Below are 27,479 nucleotides of genomic sequence, written 5' to 3'. Positions count from 1 at the left end.
TGATTGGATCCTTTAGCTTCAGGAGTAGGTAGGTGTTAAAATTTGGAGGCCTTCTCGGCTGATGACTCTAGGTCAGGGGCCAGATGAAGCCACAGAGCAGTCAGGAAGGCAGGAGCCACGGGGAGAAAGGCCTTTTCTTCAGTTTGCTTTGTGCTCGCTAAGAAAGTAAGGCTGTGTTGACACCATCTTGGTTCATCTCATAGATTTCCCAGTTCCTTCTGGAAAGGTTGGAATCATGTTCTGGTATATTTATATCCCCTTTGTGATGCCTATTAATAATGTGTGCTCCACATAATATCCACCTTTTATTATTTCTTACTTTGAAACAGTAACTGAAGCCAGGCCGGTAGGGTTCCTGGGGTGTGAAGAGTATCCAACACCCAAAGGCACTTTGTCCTTTTCAGGGATGGGAAAGGGTTAAAGGAAAGTGGTACTATCTTCTCTTTGCTCCCTGCTGGTGTGGTATGAGGGAAAGCACTCTCCACCCATCATTTTTTTTAACATTTTTTTTTTTTTGCATTCCAACCAGCTCCTCACAGTTGGGGCTTCTGGGTGTCTGGGAATGATCTTCCTAACAATATCTGTGGAAACTTCATGAAACTGGTTTGGAAGGAAATTGCTTTTTTTTTTTTTTTTTTATGTTGAAATTCTGATATCCTAATCCCAGTCCCAGGCGGGACTAGAGAACTGTCCTGGCAAGATACTCTTTTCTTCAATTCTGTGACCAACAATGTTTATATTGAGAATCAGAAATATACAAGAAAAACAGTCCTAAAGCAATCCTTCCCATCTCTTACTGTCTTACGATCTTTCTCTTCTTAAAACCACACCTCTACCTTTGCCTCCCTGGAAGCCACTGCAGTTTCTTGCTTAAGACTATCTCTTTAAAAGGGGGGCATTCTGGACAGTTTCTAAAACAAAGGAAAGGGTAAGTCTTTAAATCTAGATCTCAATTATCCTTCCAACTTATTCTATGACTTTGGATGAATTAATGTGTCCTTTTTACTTAATTCATTTTGAATCTACACTCAAAAGGATTTCAGGTGGCCAGTAATATTAAAACATAAGTTGTGGGGCGCCTGGCTGGCTCAGTTGGAGGTGCATGTGAATCTCGATCTCGGGGTCGTGAGTTCAAGCCCCTTGTTGGGCATAGAGAGTACTTAAAATGAATACACTTAAAAAAAATAAATGTATACTTAAAAAAATATGTTGCAAGAACAATGAAGATACTAGTGGAAAATTAGAGATTTTGATAGGCAGCAGAGTGAATATGGTAAACTTTAAAAAGCTGGGATGACAAAGTTACCAAAGAAAGGTAAGAGGGGGTAGGAGTTGTCAATCTTTGGTAACTGTGGGTGAGCCTCACCGAAATAAACAGAATTACATATGGTGCAGGCCCCAGGCACTCCCACCACCCCTCAACTCCCCTGGACCTACCAAAGGTGAATTTATCCGTTGAGAAATTATGTCAGAAAGGGTGGTGATTCTGCTGTTGTAGTCTTTTATGTACTCTCCTATGATTCCAGATCCACATTGAAAACTGCGTAAGAGGAAGGAAACAATCTGAGAGTTTGGATGTTTGAGTTTTATTTCATTAGATGGCATGGTTTTGAAGTTTGGGTTGCTGGTTTCATTGCAGAATGTGTCAGATAGCTTCACTGCGCCGTGAACTGCACCCCTGGTGTTAGCTGGAGGGGGTGAGGGCCATCACTAGGGTGTGCTTACCTACAGGGATTCTGGGAAAATCCATTTCCACTCCTGAAAAATAATCCAGAGTATATGTCAAAATTATGCTTAAAAAAAAAAAACTATAAATCAAATACTTTAAAGCTGGATCCTGTTTAAATGGTGTGCCAGAGGAGCTTGTTATTTCAATTATAGAATTTGAATTCTTCAGCCTTTGTATTGTATAAAAATTTACTCTCCTCCCCAGCCTCCATACTACACAACAACTAGGATAGTTGGTATGTAGTAGAGCAAAAGTGGGGACATCGTATGACGGTCTAGTAGTAAAATGACGGAGATACAAATAGTGATTTGGTTCAACAGCATCTGGGTTAGGCAGTGACATCCAGGTTTTAGACAGGGTCTTGTTCCCCATGTAGGGTATGGCCCAAAGCTTGGGAAATGCTGCATTTCATCTCAGATCAAAATGGAAATGCTGCCAAACCTATGGAAAAGTTCTGCTTCAACTCAGATTGTCAGAAGTTATTTTTGAGTGTGAGGAGATTATTTCAAATACCAGCTAGCGTTTCCCTGTGGGGAGATGATGAGCAAACATCTAGAGAAGAGTCCGAATGTGAAACCGAGGGCGGCTTCTGTAGTGAAGGACATGTCAGAGCTGACATTAGCCAGGGCAGGGGCTGTCACTGCAGGACCCTCAGCTATGGTGCCCTGCCCTCGAGGAAGGCATCTGATGGACATACTCGGAATTCCTGGGGATTACTGAAAACCAGAGCAGTCCTGCACCCCTGACATCTGGGAATCTGAGCATGACTCCTTAACCATGTCACCAATGGCTGAGATGAGCTAATTAATTTAAAAATTATGATAGTACAGGAGTTGCTGAGCCAATCTCCTTTTCCTCAATAAGAATGGTGTGTATGGCGCCCACGGTAGAGCCTGGGGAGAGGTCATAGGACACCCCCACCAAGAGTGAAACTTATCCCAAATGTAGTAGGCAAATGCTCAGAAGCCAGGACCACAGCTGCATTCCTGCCATGGGAGCTAGACGTTCCTCCAGGGAGGCTAGACACGGTGGCCCATGGTGGAACGTGGTGTTCCGTAAAGTTTTTCCTGTAGGTTCAGCTTCCCTTTGTGAAAGACATTTTATATGAAATGTTGATGATAGCAGAGACATTTCACCAAATGTGAATAATGTTTATGTTGTGGTGGTGAAGAATATGGGTGATATTTTCATGGGTTTGAAGCTTCCATGCATTTCAGAGTTTTCTACAATGGACTAAAATGATCAGAGAGAAATTTTTTAAAAAATGTTTTTAGAAGCAAGAACAGGCCAGAAGGCTCTAAACTCTTTTGATCGTGCGCTCTCTTAATAAAATATTCTTGAACTTGCAACTCCCTATCTTTGCATATATTAGTTTCTAAATGGTACACATGTTCTACTATCATTGGCTAATACTCTCAGAACTCAGGGTGCCCTTAGGGTGAAATTTAGCTTTTTCATCAGAAGTTGTGTTTTCATATTTCAGATTGCCTCCTTGATCATTCTTAATTATTTTTTTGGCCTGGCTTCTTGACAGATCTGATTAGATTATCATTGTTTCTTTACCCCACAAGGCGGCTGTCAGAGAGTTCAAAGTTCTCTTGTGCTTTCATGCAAATCATTATCCTCAAACTGCAGTTTCTTTGCAAGAAACTTGATAAGCCATGTGTCTTTCTGTGAAGATTAGTTAAAAGTAGATAATAGATAAGCCTTTTTAACTGAGTGCATGAAAAGAGCAATAATTTGAAATATGCTGAGAGCACCCGAACAAATGAGCCACATCAGCTCCTCTGTGCACTCCTGCTCTCCTGGAGGAGCCCTCTCTCACCTCACCACCAGCCAGGGGTTACAGCGAGATTCTGGTATCAGTCTGTTGGTGAAGTCTAGGGAAACTTTGCATCTTTTTTAGTCATTTAATCAAATATGTGTGCATATAACATATATGCACATACATATGCATACTTATGCAGTGAGAATTTTTGTGTTTTCCATGGATAATCTGAGGCATCCCCTGGGGTGGGCATAATCACAGTGTATGGTACTAGAAATGACACAAAGAAAGATACTCTAAATAGGAGACTTTATGAAGAATGGGCCACAGTTATGATCTTTCTTAAAATCTCTAGGATCTTTCTTAGAAGCTCCGACTCTACAACCACAATCAAAGTTTTGTTCAATGTACCTGAAAATTAATCTGTAATTAACTTGAGTAAGGAATGGAACAGCCAGCTGTAAATCTGTGGGGTTTGCATTAGGGCAAGTTGTGGCTAGGTGGAGGCTGGGGCAAAAAATAGCCTTTGAGGAGGAAAGTTCTTCCTTGAGAAGAGACAGTTGATTACAATTTACCGGTGATCTCAAACCTTTAGGCAGAGGCATCCGGTGTCTTGTATTTGAAAGACATTGCCTTTGACCGGAGAGAAATCCAACTCAGTAAACATTTAGTGAGCACCTAATATGAGTCAAAAACTATGTTGGCATTGAGGATACAAACAGTCCTTGCCCTTCAGGGACGAGCTAGGGAGAAACAGAGGAACAGAATCATCATACAATGTGATAATTCGGTGACACAGAGAGAGACTCGTGGCGGGGTGAGAACACTGAGGCAGGAGAAGTTAATCAGGCTGCCCATGGAAAGTTCCTTGATGAGCTTTTACTGGAAGACAGGTAGCCAGGATTTGGCATATTCTGGGGATGCTATCTAGTCTCTGCTGGGGTATCTCCAAAGTCTGGAAAGTGGGGGTTTGGGAGAATGGGGGCAGAAAAAGGAGCTCGGGATTTTATCAGTGTGTCGAACCAGAATCTTCTCCCCTTTTGCCCTTCTGTGGAAAAACAGAAAAATCTGCTCCCTCTTTAATTTGGCAGCCTTCAAAATATTTAAAAGTGATCATTATAGGCTTTTTTTCCCCTTTATCTGGAAAATGTTGAGATTACATAGTTATTCCTACAATCCTTTTGACTCTAAAAATTTGATGACTATTTCTCTTTGTCATCAGCCCTTCTCTGTGGCCCATGTCCCAAATTTATCCATGGCTTTCTGGATATGACATAGTCTCCAGACACCTCGTTCTCCTGCTTGCCGCCCGCTGAAGGCAAGTTAGCCAGGCCTTCCTACACACACCTGGGTGCAGTGTGTTCAAGGTGCTGGCACTCTCTCGGAGGAGCCAGGAGATAGGAGCCTTTTCAGTGACATTATCACCTGCCTTGTCTAGGCTTGTGCTCCCTTAAAACCTGCTGGTTGTTTGTTCAAAGTCCTTCCAATATACTGACTTAAAAAAAAAAAAAAAAAAAAAACTTAAATAGAAGCTTTTGTGCATTTTCCCTCTCAAACTGTACTTTTTTTCTTCTTGGCCCAGTTCTGTAGCCTATTAAGGTAAATTTATTATTGCTTCAATATTGTAGCTATTTGAAATATTGGCCAGACCAGGCAGGGCCCTGTGATGCTTTACTGGAAGTTTTCCTCTGGTGACGCAGGGCCATCAGCCTGCACAGTCATCATACTGCCTGGGGATCATCTAAGGACCACGTCATCTAGTCCACTTTCATAACTTCTTCTTCTATAGATACAGCATCAGACTCTGCAAAGTGATGCTGTGCTCCACGTTTGCAACACGCCTCAAATCCACCAACATAGAAACTGTAACAAGAAAGAAAATGAGATCTATTTGGGATTACTCTTCGTGGATTGCTCCTAGGGATCACTGTAGCATTCTCTAAATATGCCCTAGTTCCTTTGAGAAGGAAATGCAGAATGAATCCTACAAAGCAAGCCAAAGTCTACACAAGATATTAATTTGATTGTCTCTTCCAGACTTTTGCCAAATTGATTTCAGGATCATGTTGGGGGGGTGGCGGCAGTGGTTCTGCTACCATCTTCCTTCTTGAAAAACAAAACAAAACAAAAGTGGTTATTCACACAGCTTTCCCATTCTGGCAAGTCACCTGTTTTGGGTAATTATCAAAGATCTCTGATGGGAACTTTCAGAATACTCTGTAATGGGGTGTGTCTGGTGCTGTGAACCTAAACTCAAGTTATATTATCAAGGTACAAATGCTGTATGCTTCTTATTTCTGGTGAGGATGCCAGGGGTTCAGTAGAAGGAAGCTCCAGGACTAGGTATTTAGCTTACAGAGGGGGAAAAACACTGACACTCAAGTACTGATATGTACTAGAATGAGGGGACAATATATATTGCAGGAGCTCTTCAACAAAGGGGAGATCTTTTGAAAACATAATAGATTCCCACAGGTCTCAAACTCATTAAGAGGCCGAGATATGGACAGAAGAACCACTGAGGATCCAGTCAAGACCCCTTCAAGATTATATCAAATATTTCTGTTTTTTTATTTTATTTTTTAATTTTTTTTAATAATAAATTTATTTTTTATTGGTGTTCAATTTGCCAACATACAGAATAACACCCAGTGCTCATCCCATCAAGTGCCCCCCTCAGTGCCCATCACCCATTCACCCCCACCCCCCGCCCTCCTCCCCTTCACCACCCCTAGTTCGTTAGTTCGTTTCCCAGAGTTAGGAGTCTTTATGTTCTGTCTCCCTTTCTGATATTTCCTACCCATTTCTTCTCCCTTCCCTTCTATTCCCTTTCACTATTTTTTATATTCCCCAAATGAATGAGAACATATAATGTTTGTCCTTCTCCGATTGACTTACTTCACTCAGCATAATACCCTCCAGTTCCATCCACGTTGAAGCAAATGGTGGGTATTTGTCATTTCTGTTTTATCATGATGTTAATGAAGAAAAGAACATGAAATTGTTCATAAAAATTATTCAATTATACAGATTATCTACTGGAATAGAAATTAGGTAACTGAACATTAGAACTCATCAATTACAGCATGTTGCAATATGCTCTTACATTATTTTGCCAAAAATTAGAAACAGTTGAGTAGATTAATTTATTGCCAAATCCTTCTGCTTTTCTCAAAAGTTCTTGCAATATCGCCAAAGGTCTTTATATAGCTACATAAATAAATGTTTTAACTCTTAGACAAGATATTTCTAAAGCGGAAGGAATTGCTATGATACACCTTTAAAATAGCCTATACTAGAATTCACTAATCTCAACATTTTATAAATTGATTTTATAAACAAAAGGAACTCTCAGGAAAGAAAATACTAGACTAGACAAGGAGAATAAATGACTCTGATAATTTGATGAATTTTAGTTTCACGCTGATAACCTGTATCAGTGTACAAACCCATTATAGATAAAATAGCTCTTCCCGTTCAACAAGACTGTCTCTTTAGCTACAATATGTCTTTCCCTATCATCCAGCACTTGTAGGTCAATGGAGAATATTTAGCTTTCACTTTTCTCATCTTAATAAAAATAATGATATCATAAAACAGAAAGATGCTCATTTTGCAATTGACAGCCCATGTATTTCAGACCATCTCGCCACAGTGAAATGCCTTGGATCCTTCCTTCCCATGATTAGTTGGAATAGGATTGGACCTTAATATACACAGTGTGTATACAAATGATTTCTCTGCAGTATGCAATGCTGCTTGAAAGCATTTTACCCACAGTGGAACCTCTTTCAAAGTTGGAGTCAGTCCTCTCAAGCCCTGCCACTGCTTTATCATGTCAGTTTATGTCATACACTAAATGCTTTGTTGTCATTTCAACAGTGTTCACAGCATCACCCCTAGGAGTAGTCTCTATCTCAAGAAGCCACCTTCTGTCCTCATCCATAAGGAGCATCTCTTCATCCATTCAAGTTTTATCATGTGATTGCAGCAATCCAGTTACATCTTCAGACTCCACTTCTAATTCTAGTTCTCTTGCTGTTTTCCCAACATCTTCACTTACTTCCTCCCCTGGAGTCTTGAACCCTCAAAGTCATCCATGAGAGTTGGAATCAGCTTTCATCCAAACTCCTAGTAATGCTGTTATTTTGACCTCTTCCCCTGAATCATGAATGTTATTAATGGCACCTAGAGCGGTGAATCCTTTCCAGAAAGTTCTTGATATATTTTGTCCAGATCCATCAGAGGAATCACTATCTGTGGCAGCTACAGCCCTACAAAATGTATTTGTTAAATAATAAGACTTCAAAGTTGAAAGTACTTCTTGATCTATGGGCTGCAGAATGGATGTTGTGTTAGTAGACATGAAAACAACATTAATCTCAACATATGTCTCCATCAGAGCTCTTGGATGACTAGATGTGTTGTCAGTGAGCAGTGGTATATTAAAAGAAATATTTTTTTCTGAACAGTAGGTCTCGACAGGGGGCTTAGAATATTTTGTAAACCATGTTGTAAACAGATGTGCTGTCACCCAGGCTTTATTTTTCGTTTATGGAGCACAGGCAGAGTGATTTAACGTAATTCTTAAGGGCCCTGGGATTTTCGGAACAGTCAGTGAGCACTGGCTTCAGCTCCAGGTCACCATCTGCATTAGCCCCTAACAAGAGAGTCAGCCTATCCTTTGAGGCTTTGAAGCCAGACATTGACTTCTCTTTAGCTGCGAAAATCCTAGATGCCATCTTCTTTCAATAGAAGGCCCTTTTATCTGTATTGAAAATCAGTTGTTTAGTGTAGCCACCTTCTTGAATTATCTGAGCTAGATCTTCTGGACAACTTGCTACAGCTTCTACGTCAGCATCTGCTGCTTCCCCTTGCGCTTTCATGTTACAGAGATGTCTTCCTTCCTTAAACCTCATAAACCAACCTCTTCTGGCTTCTAACTTTCCTTCTGCAGCCTCCTTACCTCTCCTCAGCCTTCTTAGAATAGAAGAGTTCAGGCCTTGCTCTGGATTAGGCTTTGCCATAAGGGAATATTGTAGCTGGTTTGACCTTCTGTCCAGACCACTCAGACTTTCTCCATATCAGCAATAAGTCTGTTTTGTTTTCTTATCATTTGAATATTCACTGGAGTAGCACTTTTAATTTCCTTCAAGAACTCTTCTGTTGCATTCACAACTTGGCTGTTCGGTACCAGAGACCTAGCTTTTGGCCTGTCTCAGTTTTCAACATGCCTCACAAAGCTAATCATTTCTAGCTTTAGATTTAAAGTGAGAGGTGTACAGACTCTTCCTTTTACTTGGACACTTAGAGGTCATTGTAGGGTTAGTAATTGGCCTCATTTCAACGTTGTTGTGTCTCAGGGAATAGGGAAGCCCAAGGAAAGGGGGTGAGATGGGCCAGTGGCTGGTTGGCGAAGCAGTCAGAACATGCATATTAAGTTTGCCATCTTGCATGGGTGCAGTTCATGATGCTCTAAAACAATCACCATAGTAACATCAAAGATCACTGATCATAGATCACCACAACAAATATAACAATAATGAAAAAATTTATAATGTTATGAGAATTCCCAAAGTGTGACACAGACCTGGAATGAGCAAATGCTGTGGAGAAAATGGGTGCCAACAGCCTTGCTCAACACGGGGTTGCCACAAATTCTCAATTTGTAAAAACAAAAACAAAAACAAACAAACAAAAAAAACATCTGGGAGGCACAATAAAGCAAAGCTCAATAAAATGAAGTATGCCTGTACAAGGCAAATGCCTTCTTCAACCCCTGACCATCATCTTCATCATGATTACCATCATCTTCAAATGATTTGGAGAAAAGGACTGTGGAGTGAGATTTCCAACTTCACAGGTGATAGTAAAGAACTAAATAGATGGGAATAGACCATGGGAAAAGGGAAGAGAAGTGACAGGTGAGTTTTGATTTGGACAAGTACAAAATAAAACATTGGGAGGAGAGGGGGGAAGACTCTCAGCAAGTGGGAGGAGCCAGTGAAGAAGTCACCATGAGAATAGAGCCCAAGGCAACTGCTAAGCCAAATCTCTCGGGTCAGTGTGTGCCAGGAGGATGCTGGATTCAGTGAATCTCATCTGGCAGGAAAGTCTGGGGCTTCATTTTGAAGTGAGCCTTCCCACTTCCCATTGCCTCTTATCCTTTCTTTCTGTTTCACTCCTTCTCTGATTTCCCTTATGGCTATGGCTCTAGAGTAGACAATTGTTAGCATAGAAATATTGCCAATGTATCTCTCAAAGAGGTCATTGTATCCTAACACTCCAATTAATTCAGGAAAGCAAGGGAGATAGGAGCCACTGGAGCCAAGAGGGGAACTGAGTGGGCTGGAGCTGAGATGGACCTAATTGAGTGGAAGGAGAAAGCAAAATAGAGTGATTGAAAGCTGAATACCCTGTGGGCAACTTGGGTTCTCTCCTTCATTCATCTGGTGCAGGCCCTACTTTTTGCCCTGAACAAATTCTTTCAGGTTTCTTTTCCAAATGGAGTGAAATAGCCAAATTAATTCCCCAGTGCAGGATTTCCTTTTCACGGTCTCTGTATTAGCAAACAAGTCTATGTCCAATATTATGAAATAAGCCAGAGAAAAATTTCTGAGTCTGGGGGGGATGGGGGTCATGAAGCTCTTCACGTCAGAGGGTTGATTTTGAAGGGTGATGAGGATCTGACAGACTGGGAGAGGAAACATGGGTGTTTCAGGGCTATCAGATCAGGGAAGGAGGCTGGACAAAGATGACTGACAGCCCCCATGAGACGGGGCTGGAAAGTTAGGCTTGTTCATTAACAGCTGGTAAGCTTCAGGTTTGAAAACCAAGGTTCTTATTAAAGAAAAAAAGAAAAAAAAAGTGCCGCTGCTATGTGCCAGCCTGGTACCCCAGAAAGAAGGTAGGGAGGAGGAGGGCAATGAAAGAACATTTTTTGATGACACAGAAAATAGGAAAGAAAATAAACTCCAGTAAATATTAGAAATAAACAGATCAGACTATTTCAAGGATCTGGGCATCACTGCTGGGGGTAATAGGAAGAGCAAGGCAAAAAGAGAGAAAAGAGAGTAGACATCAGGAAGACAGCCTGGCTGAGTCAGCTGATCTGTTGAGAAGCCCCTCAAAAGTCTCATTCTTTGGGCTTCATAACAGACATGGGTCCTTTGCCTAATGATGTCAAGGTAGTAAGGGGAGAAGAGGGTAGGAAAGGGGAGAGGAAAGAATATAGAAACACCAGATTCAGAATGCTGGATGTAATTCATGTTGATAGATTCAGATTCCCAAGGTACCAAATCCCTGAGGCTCACTCTCCCAACTGAAGCACCTAAACTTCGCTCTGCCCCTCCTCACCAGGACTCTCAATACTATCCATCCCACAGACTCCTGCTTTCGGACCCCTGCAGGATTTTCCTGCAGCAATTAGACCTTGCATAGACTCAGTTTCATGGCAACCAAACAAAAACTAAAATTGAAAGAAAAGACAGGCTCTTCCTTTCATGCCTGTTGTTGTCTTAGTTTTATTCTGATTTTTCTTAGTTTACAGGCTAGGACGTAGGCCAAAAAAATATATTATTTGTTGTCAGTACATTATCTGATAAAGGATTTATCCAGCATATATTAAGAACTCTTACAAATCTAAGAGCAAGCGATAATTAACCTCATTTTAGAAAACTGGAAAATACACTTTACAAAAGTAGACACAAATGGCCAATAAGCATGTGAAAATGTGCTAACCATGATTAGTAGCGTAAAACCATAGTGAGATATCCGTCGTGCCCACGGGAATGACTAAAGAGACTGGTAATACCAAATGATGGTGAGGATATAGAGCAACTAGAACTTTCATACATTCCCAGTGAAATGTAAAATTGCTGTTGGGAATGGCTACCACACACCTACCGTATGACTATGATCACACTCCTAGGGAACTCTCAAGAGAAATGAAAACCTGTAGCCAGAGAAAGACTTGTATAAGAACTTTCACATCAGCCATACTCATAATAGCCAAACACTGGAAACTACCCAAATGGTCATCCAGCCAGAAAATGAATAAGCAAATTGTGGCACATCTACACAACGGAATACTACGCAGCAGTAGCAAGGAATGAACTACTCAAACACATGACAACGTGAGTGAATCTTAAATAGAGCATGTTGAATAAAGGGGCCAGACCTAAGAGAGTACATACTGTATGACTTCATTAGTACGAAATCCAAGAATAGGCAAAACTACGTCTGCAATGGTAGAAATCAAAAGGTGGTACCTGAGGCATGTCAGAGGGTAAGGTTGGGCAGGGCACAAGCACACTCCCTATGGTGATGGAAAGGTTCATATTTTGGTTTTGGTAATGGCCACATGGGTGGACAAAATGGGTCAAAACTGAATGCTTAATTAAATATGTGCATTTTATTGTATGTAAATTATACTTCAACCTTTTTAAATACAGGAAGGAAAACATTTATTTATAGGCCCATTCATCCTATATTATAAATCAATTATCTCTCTTACTCTTCTCAGTTTAACTCTTTTCTCTAGTTAGAGAATGAAGTACTTTTCAAAGAAGGGATACGACAGAATCCTGTTTTGCCTGTCAACCTGCTGGTTCCCAGATCCCCAGGACAAGTAGATACTAGGTTTTCCTGCTGAGCTCAGCGGATCCCTTAGTTGACCTGAGATGATGCGGGGAAATGAGGTCGGAGTCTAGGACAATAAAGGTGGTATTTTTACAATTCCCCTATCTCTGCTTTCAAGACAAGCAACTACCCTCTGCATGAAGAAAAGTCTTACTGTTAGACAAAAAAATGGAGTCCTGTGCCCCAGATGGTGGCCTCTTATGCCAGGCCGCTTGCCTCTCCCATCCTAGTCTGCATGGCCCCAGCCCAGGATGTAAGTGTGCCATCTCCCAGCTGCCTCGAGCTGGCTTTCTCTGCAACCTCCACCCCATCCCCTGATGTTCCCAGAATGCCAGTGGTTGTCAGCAGGGGAGGTTATGCCACATGTCAGCAGTTATGGGGGAGATGCAGCATAATGGAAATCCCTGAACAAGGTCTCTGGGATTTGGGCCTAGGCTGCCTGGGCCATATTGCAACTGATGCAGGGTGAGGCTTTCATTTCCTCTTTTCAGAAAAGGTGACAGTCCCTGTGCCATGGCCTTCGCAGGGCTACCAGGCAGGTGTGAGCATGGGACAGTGGACCTGAAAACCGTCAGAAGGGTTCTCTGCTCAGGTGCAGTTGCTCATTCAGTCCTGCCGAGTTCCTGCCTGGGAATGGTGCGGTTGCAAAGGAAGCGTGGGATTCAGTCCCTCCGTGCGGTCACATGTTTGAGGTACAACCAGGGAAGGTGTAGAGCCATAACCAGTAGGCAGGTTCCTATGAGGGCAGAGTTTCCATTCATTACAGGCTTCAGTCTTCATTAGAATTCCACGTTTTGATGGTATGCAATCTGCTTGGGATTTCTACAGGTCTGCTCTCCATTTACACCGTTAGTCACCACGTCCAGGTATCAGCCTTTGCAGGGAGAGAGTCCCCTGCAGTAGAACAAGGGAACCACGGCCGGGCCCCGGGGCTTGATGTGCACCAGCTCTGAGTGTGTCACCTCGGGCCAGTGACAGGTTTCTGTAGCCCTCCGTTTCTGTGGCTCGGAAAGAGTGAGGAGCCTCGGCGACCACTCTCTCCAGTGATGACATTTTTAGAGTCCTGCTTGGGGTGTGGTGGACAAAACCTCTGCAGTCAGAAGCAGCACTGAGCTGTGTCCGCAGGTGTGCACCCCTCAGCAGCAGGGTGAACTCCAGGCAGGTGGCATCTGTCTGAGTGGACGCCAGCTTCCTTGTCGGTAAGATGCACCCGGAGATCTCCACCCGACCTTCCTCTCCGGGTCATGGTGGGAGTGGAACAGGATGGAATATGCAAAAGCTTTATAAACTGTAACTTACGCAACATTTGCGGCTGCAGACATAGAAACACCTGGAGGATACTGCAGCAGGTGTGCACGTGTGGGTGTGTGGCGCAGGTGCACACCTGTAGTTTAGGGCTGCGACGGCCGCAGAGCAGAGACGGACGCAAGGATGGGGTTCGTTATAGGGCTTGGAGTGGGTGAGCTGACCATCGTCCCCTTCCAGGTGACGGCGGAGCTAGATGCCTGGAACGAGGACCTGCTCCGGCAGATGAATGACTTCAACACGGAGGATCTGACGCTGGCTGAGCAGCGGCTGCAGCGCCACACGGAGCGGAAGCTAGCCATGAACAACATGACCTTCGAGGTCATCCAGCAGGGCCAGGACCTGCACCAGTACATCATGGAGGTCCAGGCGTCAGGTGGGTGACCTCTCCTCCCGGCAGGCGGGGAGCCCGTGGAAACAGGAACAGCCTGACCCTACCCGTCCTTCCACTCCGCTCATTCATTTTATTCCCACAGATACAGGAATGGAGGGTTTTTTTGCCATTTTAGAGAAAAGAAAACGGATGCAGGAAAGCTGAAATCACTTGTCTGAAATTGTCCAGTTAGGCTCTGGTAAAGAGGAGGATAGGGCTGGGGTCTCCGGGGCCTGTGCAGGGAATGGGAAAAGCAAATCACGGACAATGGCACAGATTCACAAAAACCACAGGCCTGCGGAACTACACCAGGTGGGCTCCAAAAGCAGCCAGCCAGCCAGTGAATTGTACTCCAATGTGTAGATGTTGGCTGTTCACCCCCCACGTCCCCTCTCCTGCCCTCCACCCCCAGGGGTCTCTGGTCTCGGGCTCTGAGAGTCCCGGTTTTTTAATCGCTTGTCTGTGTAGGAGGGTTTGAAGTGCAGATAGAAGTTTATGGCAAGGTCATATAATTTTATGACTTCTCAAGAAACCATGGCTGAGTATCCAGATCTCACTTCTTCTCACGTTCAAGGTGTATTCAGTATCTACCCAGCAAAGGCATGACCCCTTCCTGTTAGACCCACCGCTCTCCAAAATGGTCTTTGGTGTTAGAACTGGGGAGAGCCATAGCAATCCCAGGGTCCAACTAGTCCACTAGACAGGAAATCCCTCGTGTGGGCACACGCCAGTAGAGTGCTGGGATCCAGTCTCTACACCCAGACCCACCCGTTGCCCTGCCGGGCAGGTCCTCCTTGGCTCAGGCTCCTCATCCTCTAGGAAGAGGCAAACGGGGGTCCAGGCCATCATCAACTCTTTAAAACAGTCTATGTCCCTGTTGACCATGAAGGATTTTTTTTAAGATTTTATTTGTTTATTCATAACAGACACACAGAGAGAAGCAGAAACATAGAGGGAGAAGCAGGCTCCTCACAGGGAGCCCGATATGGGACTCGATCCCAATACCCCAGGGTTCACACCCTGAGCCGAAGGCAGATGCCCAACCACTGAGCCCCCCCAAGGCGTCCCGACCATGAAGGATATTTAGAATCATGAGACTGTCAGGCCGACTTTAGCAATCAAATTTGACCATAGAGTACTGTGTTGGTTTTAATGACCTGAAAGAATAAATCACAGCATTCCAAGAAACCTTACTTCTAACCAGAGGAGAGACAATCAGTAAATTCTGTCCACTTTGCTCAGTATAACCTTTCCATGAATTTTCATTTGTGTTGTGAAAGCTGTGGCTGCCCTGGCTTGTTCACAGTGCAGAGCTTGCCCTGTAGCCCCAGGAAGGGCCGTTCACATTGCAGTCTCTTGGTTGAGGTTGGGGACGACTCTTAAAAATGTCAGTGCCAGGCCCCAACCACAGATATTCTGGTTTAACTACCCCTGAATGGGACTTGGGCATCAGCCAAAAAAAAAAAGACTCCCTCCTCAGGTGAATCCACTGTGCAGCCAGGGCTGAGACCCACATGCAGGTCGGAGGGCCCATAGAACCTGCCACGTCAGAGTCTCTGGGGGTGGGCCCGATGGTCTGTGTTCCCCCAAGCCCTCCCGGTGGTGCTGATGCACCAGGAGTCTAGGACCTCCTAGGAGTGCGGGCCCTGGACCGGCAGTACCAGCATCACCTAAGAGCTGGTTAGGAACGGAGAATCCCAGCCCTTATCCCAGACTTGCCCATTTGAATCCGTACGTTAACAGAATCTCCAGGTAAACCCTGTGCACGTTACAGTTTGAGACACATGCGTGGCAATGGCTTGTACATATTCAGGGTTTCGTTGGGGAAGGGGAGGGAACCATGATCCTTTCTCTGCGGCTGAGAACCTTACTGAACCCCCTTACTCAGGGTTCACGTCAGAGCTTGTCCTCACGATGCTCACAGTAGCTGGCTCTCCAGCTAAGACTGGGAACCCCGAGAGGATGCGTGGGACCCACAAGAGAGGCTGGGACGGAGACGCCTGGCGGGGATGCTCACCCCACGCCGTTCGGTGTCGATGCATCTGGCAGGAGGAAGGCCGGTCTGCCCGGAAACCTGCAGTACTTGGTACCGGGGTGCTGGCGTGACCTGGGCAAGCCCATCTCTGTCCCCAGAGCCAGGTAGCCATGGTAACGGAAAGACCACAGGTTGCCGAGAGTCCCTGAAGCCTGCCTGTGATTGCAGGTTGGCCGTGCTCGGCCGCCTCCTCGACCTCGAGGGCCGAATGGGTGAAAACACTCCGGGCAGGTGGGCCCACACCCACAGTATCCTGATCAGGAAATGAGCTTTGTCCAAAGAGGCTTGATTGGCCTCTTCAGGCCTCTCTGCCTGGCTGGTCCCCTGTTCCTACCACAGCTAGCTGCTCAGTCTGGCGTCATCCCTGAGGCTTCCAAGGGAATGAATCCAGGGATTTCGGGGAAGCTCATGTCCTGTCTGCTGCTGAGTGCCTGGTCCTGCAGAGGATGCATGTACCTCACCTCTGGCTTGGAGGAAGGGGAGGCAGAGTTGTACCAGAGCTGGGGAGGGGGGGTGGAGGCTAGGGGTGGACCCCGGGGTGGGTCTTGCCCCCAGGAGGTTGAGGAATGCAGGACTTCAGAGATGCAGGAACTGAGGCAGCAGATGTCTTAGTCATTGATGATGGGTGTCCAGTAAACTATATTTGAGCTAAATATAGTTCAATATATAATACATAATAATATAAAGATAATATAAGCTGTTGTCTTAGAAAAAGGACAGTTCCAGAATTAACTAAATTGATCGTTAGCCCTGCATGGTCCATTAATTAAGGGCTTATGCTTTGATTCTATAGGAATAAACGGAAGTAGGGTATTTCCATACACTTATTTTCAGGTGTATGGTTTGTAGTGTTGAGCCGAGTCGCACTAAATCCCTCTGGTGTGCCAACGGCTCTACCCAAAGCAGGAGCCTTTGCTTAAATCAGCCTCAGGAATGGAAGGTGAAGCAGGAACTTTCTCCACTTGCTCATCGTTCTTTCCTCCCTGTAGTGTGATCTATTTCGGCCTCATGTTGGGAGGTGCCAGGTGTTGCTGGAAAGAGTCAAGTTGGACAAAACACTCTGGCTAAAGTCAAGGTCCGATTCCACTATTAGCAAGCAGTCTGCCTTTGGAAAGCTCCTGTTCCTTCTCTTTAGACCTCTCTTCTTCTGTCTACTGTGGGAGGTGGGCCTGGATTCCTATAGTCCCTTCCAGTTTGTACTTCCCACGATGAGTCAGCCTCATCACCCCCAGTGGCTATGCCACAGGTCTCTCCAGTGAAATCTGACCATGTGACTATTCCTCGTGACCTTGGGAGTAAGATGAGCTACGTGTCTTGTGGATACGTTGCTTTTGTGGTCTAATCAAAGCATCAAGCTCTTTCTTTATGTGAGATTTTTTAATTGAAAAATCTTTGGGATCTGTGGCAATGATACTTAAAATTTACTGTGCCTGGGAAGAACCCAGCCCTGGCATTTGGAAATAAATAAAGTGTGGTGTGGGGATCTCTCTTCTCCTTGAGCACAGCGCTCAGAGTATGGATGGCACCCGGCCACACCCCGCCCTACCCGGTTGCGTTTGCACATGCTACCCAATCTCTCCCAGCCTCACCTTCTTCCAGAAAACAGCAGTCGCAAGAATACCCACCACACAGGGTCACCATGAGGATGCAGTGTGATAATACTCAAGCATGGTAAGGGCTCAAGACAGCTTGGTGACTATTGTATGTTATCCTTGTTTTCTGGCACATACTGCGTTCTGTTGGACTATGTGCTCCTGTAGCTTCTCCAGCAGCATGAGAGCAGGACTCTTCCTTCTCTTTCCATTCTCAGCATCTAGCAGAGTGGTCATGTCTTGTACATGGCACGTTCTCAGTAATAGTACTGACTTAGTTAATGGAGTGAACATCAATGTGGGTGGAACACATGTAGGCAAAAATACCTGGCCATGAATAATTTCACTTGCATCATCAAAGGAAAGAAAACGCCTGTGTTTTTCCAGAATGGAAGCCACTCTGGGGTTAATAGGGATGTGGATCTGATGGGGGCTGAGTGGAGGGAAAGAGAATGTAGGTGTGAAACCATGGTTCTCGGCCTGGCTGCTTATTTAGAATCACCTACAGAACTTCAAACTACCAAGGGCTGGGCCCCACCCCTCAAGGAAGTCTTGCTTATTTGGTCTGCAGTGGCCCCAGATTTTTCTTTTCTTTAACTTCCCAAGTGATTCTGTTGTACGGCCAGGGTTGAGAATGTTGATCTAAAAACCCAATTAAAGGACTTTGTAATTTCTGACCTGGGTGTAGCACTGAGGAGTGGCGCAGAATGAGAAGAAAGGAGGAAAGATGTTCTGTCTCTGAGGCAGGCTGATGTTAAAGAAAGCACAAAGAACGCGTCAGGGTGGCATAGCCAGGAATACCTCTATCTTACCCTAGATGACAGCCACCTCTCTCCTGGAGGAAAGGAAAGTGGTACCCTCAATGTGGCAGCAAAGCTAAGTACAGTTAGCTGTGGCCTCGATCCCTAAACAAACACAGTGCCAGCCACTCTGCTGACAGAGTGTAGCATAGAGACTATCTCTGTCTCTGGGTTGCTGGCCACTGTACCCTCTTATCCAGTGGTTTCTCATCTTGGTTGCATGTTCGTATCACCCAGGGAGCTTTAAGACTTCCTGATGCCAGGATCCCGCCCACAGAGAGTCTCTCCTGTTACTGCTCTGGGTGTGGCCAAGGACATGGTGATTTTTAAAGTTCTCCAGATCTAATGTGAGCCAAGATTGAGAGCGCTGGTCTAAGAGCATCCAGACCATCACAGTTTCTAATGATGTACACTGAGCAAGTCCATAAATATCTCACGGTAGGATTTTAAATTGACATTTTTACAAGCCATTCAACAGCTCCTTTAGTAATCAGTGATGAATATGTGGTAATTTACCCAAGGGAAAGGAGAAAGTAGGAACATGGATATTTTGAGCTTACTAAATGCCAGCCACTCTATACACCTAATCTTACTAAAGCCTACAACACCCCCAGAGGTCATTGTTGGGATTGTTTTTACCCAAGCTCAGAGAAGATTGGGAGCCCAGAGATGCACTTTTAATAGGGGGAAGAGCATAAATTCAAATCTAAGTCTGTTCTTTCCAGCATCTGCAGGTGCTTTCCACCACAGCACATGACCTGAGCCCTTCCCCTAAAGAGGCCAGGTACTCACTGAAGAGGTTATCTATTAGGTGTTCTGAGTCAAGCACTGTGCTGGGTGCTGAAGATGCAGAGATACATAAGACATGTGGTCCTGGCACCGGGGAGCCCGTAATCCTGTGAGAACATGTGCAAGTTAATAAGGAACCATCCCAATGAGAATGTTCTGCAGGAAGGATGGGTACAGAACACTGTGGGACACATCAGTACAACTTGCCCTAAAGAGACCGACAAACTGTTTCACTACTTGCTGGAAAGAGCTCACCTGTCTTGCTGCATTTCTAAGAGCCCCTAGGAAAACAGGACTGTGATTAGATTAGATTAGATTAGATTAGATTAGAACAGTAACATGAGCACAAGCACACTCTATTTGGGGTTGATTGATAGATATTTGCCAGTTGATGGGTTTTGACGGGAACCCACGTCAATGTGTTTGGGGGCGGTGGGAGGGAGGAGTGAGTTTCTATCCTTCCAGGTGCCACTTCCTGTTCCATCCACTCCATGCACAGCATGATGTGCTGTTGAGTGCAGAAGGCAGGAGGCATTGTCTTCCCCCCATTTTACTTCCTGTGTTCATACATAAAATAGTATCGAGGGAGGTAGATGCAAGTGAAGGGCTTGAGTCTCCGGGCAGGCCGGGAGCCAGGTGTGGATGGTGTGCTAGGCAGGCACCAGCCCTTTGATGAGTTACCAGCTTAGAGGGTCCATTTACATGCGAGTGGCAGAGGTGAGCCATGGGCTTCCCAGAGAAAGATGCTTTCTCCAAGCCCAGCATATTAAACACCAGAGGGGCACACGGAATGAAAACGAGCTGGAAAAAAACCTGCATCGTGGCTGGAAGCAGGGAAGAGCTTCTGCTCCTGCAGATGGATCTTAAATTACATTTCCAGAAGGTAAATATGGGAGTCAGGGGTCATCTCACTGTGCCGAGCACTGCAGAGATAGAAATTTTTGTACTTCTTATTTTTTGTTTCAGTCAAAGTGATGCTGTACCTCATCCCCTTGGTAATTCAAAATAGTAGCTGGATGGAGCTGACTGCCAAAAGAACAAGCCGTTCTTCTCTGTCTCCCACAGATATTTCAGGAGCTGGGATTTGGAATTATGAAACTGGTAGAAAAAAATAAATATGAAAAGATACTGAAATTATTACCATGTAACACCAGAAGTCTTTTCCACTCTTCCATATTGTCCTTATATAAAACACTATTTTTGCCTTTGGAAATGAATTTCCTTTAGCATGTGTACACTCTCCTTACACTCCCCCACTGTATCCGGCAGGTGTGTTGGTGGTGGCAGGTGTGTTGGTGGTGGCGGTGATGAGTTTCTGATGATGTGAGTCAGAGTGTTGGGGAAGTCTCCCAAAGGAGACATATTTTTAGGTGACTATACATTGAGATTGGCAGGTTCCTTGGAGTGTGATCCCTGTGGAAATACCTCACCCTTTGGGAATTTTAGTCTCAACCCCACTAATGGTTGGGTCCCTGTTTGGCAGCATCCAGACCACAGCTGCACCAGGTCATAGAGTACATGATGAGGAGCCAGGGAAGGTATCTGGACAGAACCTAGAAGCTGCAGAGCCATGAGGGGTCAGGGATCAGAAGGAGGCAAGCAATCTACAGTTAGGATTTTTGTAAAGCTTTGGGTCTGAGCAAAGTTGAATCAATCAGAACCAAGAAACAATCCAGGTTATAATTTGCATCAAGCTGGAAGTAGATAGCAACCAAGAGGGCATGAATGTAAGAAGGCAGAGAGTGGAGAGCTTAAGAGTCAGAAATCAGGAAAGCCACAGGACTAAGGAGCAAAGGTCTGTGTGTATGATGTTATGACAGAGGCTCTACATGCGTTATCTCCTTTAATCCTCCCCGTGAACTCCTGAGCGGGGTAGTTTATGAGATAAGTAGGTATGTAAAATCCTATTTTATGTATGAGGGAAGTGAAGCTTCTGACAGCTTAGATAACCTGCCCATGTCCAGTATTCTGACTCAGGGCTGGTTCTAGAGCTACCACACTTTTCAAATAGCCTTCAAGAGCTAAGGTAGGAATGGAATTCAGGCCACGAGCAGACAAGAAGGCCTTTGATTACTAAGGCAGTCCCTTCACTCCATGTCAGTTTGAGAAACACTGCTCTAGTCCTGCTGGTGATGATATATAAATAGGAGCACCAGCTTGCTGGAGAGAAAGTGTGTGTGTGTCCACAGTTGCATGTTAGGGAAGGTATATAGAAAAAGTAAGAAAGGGGAGCCTAGGTGGCACAGTCGGTTAAGCATCTGACTCCTGGCTTTGGCTCAGATCATGATCTCAGGGTCGTGAGACTGAGTCTCAAGGCGGGCTCCATGCTTAACACAGAGTCCGCTTAGGATTCTCCCTCTCCTGCTGCCCCTGCCCATGCACTCTCTCTCTCTAAATAAATAGAGAAAGAAAGAAAGAAAGAAAGAAAGAAAGAAAGAAAGAAAGAAAGAAAGAAAGAAAGAAAATAAAAAAGAAAGAAAGAAAGAGAAAAAAGAAAGAAGAGAAAAAGGAAGGTGGAGAGGAAGGTAGATAAGGAATAGAACCACAGCTTCCCTGATGGGTATTGACTCACAGTCCCATCATAGGTCAGACAATTGGCAGTTTATTAATGCAGGATGACGTATCCATGAACATTGGGAACCCTTGTCAATGGCTGACTAGGCTTTTTCATTGCTTTGAATAAGTGGAAGGATGTGAGCAAGCTCTCCTCGTGTGGCTGCAACTTCCGCATGGTTTTTGTAAATGGGTAAGCACTCAGTACCCCTGTGGTACTGCTGGCGTATGCTTATCAGGTGTGTTGCCTGTGTTTGAGAAACTGTATGAGAGCCAGCATGTATTTCTGAGAGTTGTTTTTTTTTAGGGGGCCTAAGTAGTTAGCTAATAAAATCACCACTGCCCAGAGACTCTCATCGGAACAAACTTGCCATCTAATTATAAATCACATCTCACCAGCTAAAAGAGCGTGCCTTTGGCAGAAGTTCCTGAGACAGGTTATTTTCAGTTTTGTTTTGTATTTCCCAATGTGATCCAGAGCCTTGTGTGTGAATCTTGCAGGTGTTAGTAAATCCCCCAAGAGGACTATCCAGGGCTTTCTTCTCTGGGGATGGACTCCCAGAGAACCACCTCCCTCTGTAACTCTAGATGATAATAAGGAGCCCATCATCTGTCAAAATTCCCAGGCAAAGGATCAGATAATCCAAAAGAGGTGGCATGGTTTAGACATCCCAAACGGAAGTCCACGGTGCCGTAGTCCACTTCACGGAGGGATGTGTAAAGGCTGGGAGGGTGGCTGCTTGTGACTATTTCCACATCCCTACTTTCTTTTTTTTTTTTTTTTTTTATTTATGATAGTCACAGAGAGAGAGAGAGAGAGGCAGAGACACAGGCAGAGGGAGAAGCAGGCTCCATGCACCGGGAGCCCGACGTGGGATTCGATCCCGGGTCTCCAGGATCGCGCCCTGGGCCAAAGGCAGGCGCCAAACCGCTGCGCCACCCAGGGATCCCACATCCCTACTTTCTTAAGAATATTGAAGGAAATATGGTCTTTATAGTACTACCTCATTTTTCATTGCTCACATTTTTTTTTTACATCAGGAATTGAGTTAATCTGTGAGAAAGACATTGATCTGGCCGCCCAGGTCCAAGAGCTACTGGAGTTTCTCCATGAGAAGCAACACGAATTGGAGCTCAATGCAGAGCAGACCCATAAGCGGCTAGAGCAGTGCCTCCAACTGCGGCACCTCCAGGCTGAGGTCAAGCAGGTGAGCCCCTCCAACCTTCCACCTGACCTGGGCCTGCTCCTGGTGGGGGGAAAGGTGTACAGAGCCACCCATGTAACCAGAACTTGGAAAACAGGTAAGTTAAGGAGTGGTTGTTTGGTTTCTAAAAGTGAGCCTGGTATCTGTTGGATCTAACAACTAAATCTGATGGTACAAGGCTCAAACTACCAATGCATTCGTTTTCTCTCATAACAATCTAAGGAGAGCATTCTGGAGCTTTCCCAAGCTGTCCTCAGGCACTGAGCCTGTTCTCTCCCTTTCTACCCTCAATCCTGACACACAGTTCACATGAAATGTGAATCATTCATCAAAACATAGTCAGGCCTTAGAGCCAGGCTGGTTAACTTGGGGCACCTGCGTGCCTACTACAGTGCCTGAAACATGGTCGCTATCCCATAAGCGGTAACAGTTTCCCTTATTCTTTTCAATATGTGTGTGGTACTTCTAAGAAGATTTTCTTGCCATATTAAAGTCAGTTAAGAAAAAAGACTTCTTATCCGTATGAGACATGATGCTACCCATTTTACCAAAGGACACACCCCAACCCAAACCTAGAGGAACCTCTAGGAAAACACGGTAACCAATGACACATTAAAAAATATGACATATTTATATTATGAACAGACTATGTTTTAATTATCTGCATAATGAATGGAGTTTTTTTATTTAGACAAAGTGGGATTGAAGAAATAGAAGTATATAATATTTCCATTTATTGAGTGCTTGGTGCCTTTTAGGCCCATCTCTCCATCAATTGTCACAACTGTTCTCAGAAATAGCTATTATTCCCCTTTTATAGATGAGGCCGCTGAAGCTTAGAGAGGTCCCCAGACAAGGTCACCCTGAGGAAGGAACATGTCACTGCCCTCCTGGCCGCTGGTCCAGGAGAGCTTCCCAGCAATGGGCTCCATGGCGTTTCTGTGACTGTTCCTTCAGCTCCAACACTCTTTCAAGCAGCCCTGGGCCCTGACGACAGAGCCCCACCCCAAATATCCTAAGCAGAGAACCAACTGCCTTTTAAACGTTTTTTTCTTATGCATCGTGGCTATTACACTGTCTTATTTAACTCTATTAATTTATTACAGGGGACAAAACACCATATTTTCTTTCATTACTGCTGTTCTCTTATATTCAGGGTATTTTGTATTAATGCCTGGCTCTTAGTTATTATATTGTTATTTACTATAATGGGCAAAATTGTCTGCTGTGCCCCCTTCTCCCAATCAGCGCTCAGCCAGAGGCTGCACACACTGCACTAAAGGTCGGGCCTCAGCACAGGTGACGTCCCTGAGTGCCGAGGAACGAGGAAGGCCACCTGGACTGTTTTGTGTAATTACACTGGGCCCACACCTGAGTCTCTGCAGAGACGAGGTGGAAATCCTAGCAGCGACAAGTACACAAATCCTGCGACTCTCGGGAATGATGAGATACTTTTCAGAGGAGAAGTACTTTTTCATTTGCAGTCTCATTTTAAGAGAAGAGACCATGGGGAAAAGGTCTTGTGTATTCTGCAAGTGGGGAAATACTTGTGTATTCTGCAAGTGGGGAAACTGAGGTAGCATAGGATTTGTGCCCCCAGGGCCTGTTGAGTTGACTAGTTAGCTGAACCATGAGCCCATGCTTCCTTTATCAACAGTCCCATAGTTGCCCTCTCCTGGGCCCTGTTCCTGCCTTAGGGCTCCAGGAGGAATAGAAAGAAGCCCTCCAGTAGAGCGCAGCCTGGGATTTTCCTGGCCTTCACAGCACCTCATCTGAGAAGACGGGCAGGCATGGCTCATGCCCGGCAGAGAGGCTGGCATCTACTTGGTCACCTAATCAGTCAGCAAGCTCCAACAGATCGTGGGAGCCCCCCACCGTTCATGCGGTTATTTCCACCAGCCGAAGGTGGCAGGAGAGATCATCAGAACAAAACGGGAAAATCATTCCTGTTTGATTTGAAATGAAATCTATACTTTTGTTCCCGGTTTTTCATTTTATTTATTATCTTTTCCAAAATTAATAGTAGAGCCAACTCCCTAATTATGTTCTTCTTGACTGGTATGAAAATGGAAATGAATTTTCATCCTTGAATTAAAATTCTGTGTAGGATGGGGAGTTGGGATGATGATAAGTAGTTTGTCAAATGGAGAAGCGGGGTTGTCTATATACAAATAATCCAGGCTTGACTAATACCTGAGTGCATTCCCTTTCAGTATTTCTTGAGTTGGAGGACAAAAAAATTTTTCTGCCAGAAAAAATTGTTTTTCCCCAGTATGGTGAGGATGACACATGTAGGACTGTAGTTCAAAACCATACTGGATTGGTGCAGCCAGACTGCAGGAAACACATGAAGGCCTTTGTAAAGGACAGCGGCCTTGGGAGGAGCCCTGGGATTGCTGCTTATTTAAGCCACCATGCCTCATTAGGCTGCCTTGTTTTCCTTGTCAGCGCCAGGCTCTTTCTTTTGGGAGTCGTCTGATCCAGTTTCACAGAAGGCCTTTGTGTTTGATGGAAGTTGGTGGAGCAGGAAATATTGATTTGGAAGCTGTTGACACTTGGAAAGAGGGAGTTAATTTAGATGTCAGTATTGATCAGTGAAGCTAAATTTAGACACCAGCTTGAGAGTTTGTTTCTCTTTTGAATATACTCCCCACCCCCCCCCCCAAAAAAAAAAAGGAAAGAAAAAGGACACCTTAATTGAAATGCCATTAATGGGGATGGAAAGGAAGAGAACAATGTGCTGCTACACAGTTGTGATGTTAGAGCCCATAGATGAGAGCTTTAGATTTGGCCATCATAACTATAGTGTACTTATACCACCATTATGTTAAACTGAAGCTTTGAGGAGAGATGATGCCACAGATGTTAGACTAAAAATTGTCAGGAGTTGAGAACAAACAGAATTATTTAATGTGACTAATGTTCTTTTGGAGGGGTTGTGTGGGACTCTGCATCTATTTAGATTGATGGCCCAGACACCTCTGGAAAAATGTTGTCTCTTTAAGGGAATTCACTTACAGCCCATGGTGGTCTGGGGCCCTAGACGATTCAGATGGCCCCTTTCTTCTAAAAAAAAAAAAAAAAAAAAAAAAAAAGACAGTTCAGGTTACTTCCCAGCCCCACAGAATGCTCTGATTGCTTCCCAGGAAAATTACTACTCTGGCAAAGATGACCTCACATTTATTAGATAATCAAAGATTTGAAAAACCCACTTAATGGGCATAAACCTAAGTGAATTTCCATATGTATTCCTGCAGAACAGTGCCTTTAATACAAAATAGGCCAAAATGGATTTGTAAGCTATTTGGGGCTCTAAATTATGGGAGAAGAAACCATGCTTATTTGTCTACTAAAGACATGGATTTAAATTACTTCTATGGACCAAATACTGGCCAAAATTTGCTTATGACCAAAATGAACAGTGAAAACAAAAGAGGAAATATTATCCTGTTAAGAATATGTGTTCAGTTCTGTTCACTATACCTAAAGGTAGAAAGGAATTGGGGTAGATCCAAAAGAGAGGCAACCAAAGGGGCAAGCATTTGTTTCAAAATGGAGAAAATTAAGAAGACCCATGGTCACAGTCTATAAAACCAGGAAGAATGATCACATATAACCTCATAAACTGTGAATCTTTTGAGCTAAGAAATACTGGAAATATGACATGACAGGCTCTGAGCTACCACCTGAGGGGCCGGCAGTTTTTCCTATGACCAGACTTTCAGAAATGACTGTGGCTGGGGTAAGTCCGCAGCAGCAGCAGGTCCTGGAGTCAGAAGCCTTGAGGCCATCCTCATCGCTTTATTGTCAGTGTGACCCAGAGAACACAACCGTATCCGAGCAGCTTCCCAGGCTACGTGGTTCCAGGAGACAGCGTGGCCCACTTAGACGGGATCATCATTTGTGGATGTCCACGTCCATTTAACCAAATCCAGTCTTCTCACTGGGATTTACCTGCACTTCCTTGGCCCAAGGAAGCAGTAGATCCCCATTTGCAGTTCACCCTCTCAGCTCAGACTGAGCTGAATTCTTGGCCAGCTCTTGAGTCCCTGAACAGCAAAACTCCTTGGGTTGCTCATTTTTATAGACCTCTCCCTGGTATCCTATGGTTGTAGGGTGAGTCTCTGAATTTTGAAAGAAGTATGGAATCTTAGGATTCAAAGTGACCCTCAAAAGTCATCTAACCTATAGGTAAATTGTTGCCTAAGATAATTGATCAATATAAAATGCTCATATTATGCATTACACTTTATGGTTTGCAGAACCACTTTTATACTACATTTCATCTTTACTCTGTGACTTAAGCAAGCAACGTGTTACCACTTTACAGATAAGAAAACTGACCCTCAGAGAGATTAAGCGATATTTCTTAAATCACACAAGACTAGTAAAAACAACGCTTTATCATGTTTATTACAATATTTCTTCTACTCCCTTGCACTCATTTGGATGCTCATAGAATAAATAACCAGGGTTTTTTTTGTGTGTTTTTTTTTAAAGATTTTATTTATTTATTCATGAGAGGCACACAGAGAGAGGCAGAGATATAGGCAGAGAGAGAGGCAAGCTCCCTGTGGGGAGCCCTATGTGGGACTCGATCTCAGGACCCCAGGACTATGACCTGAGCCAAGGGCAGATGCTCAACCACTGAGCCACCCAGGTGCCCCTAAATAACCAGTTTTATGAACCA

The 27,479-nt window shown here is 44.5% G+C and overlaps 1 protein-coding gene across 24 annotated transcripts in view; it reads left to right on the top strand.

Moving 5' to 3' along the window:
* KALRN (kalirin RhoGEF kinase) overlaps nucleotides 1-27,479 on the top strand; it is a 660,095-nt gene that overhangs the window by 351,531 nt on the left and 281,085 nt on the right. For all 24 annotated transcript variants that reach the window (XM_077884356.1, XM_077884355.1, XM_077884353.1 and 21 more), the window contains 2 exons: nucleotides 13,623-13,818; nucleotides 22,626-22,792. In XM_077884356.1, coding sequence (XP_077740482.1) covers nucleotides 13,623-13,818; nucleotides 22,626-22,792 — 363 coding nt within the window. The remainder of the gene's footprint in view (nucleotides 1-13,622; nucleotides 13,819-22,625; nucleotides 22,793-27,479) is intronic.

The sequence above is a fragment of the Canis aureus genome, chromosome 35, assembly GCF_053574225.1.
Source record: "Canis aureus isolate CA01 chromosome 35, VMU_Caureus_v.1.0, whole genome shotgun sequence".
NCBI lineage: Eukaryota > Metazoa > Chordata > Mammalia > Carnivora > Canidae > Canis > Canis aureus.
This window is presented reverse-complemented; position numbering and strand designations above follow the sequence as displayed.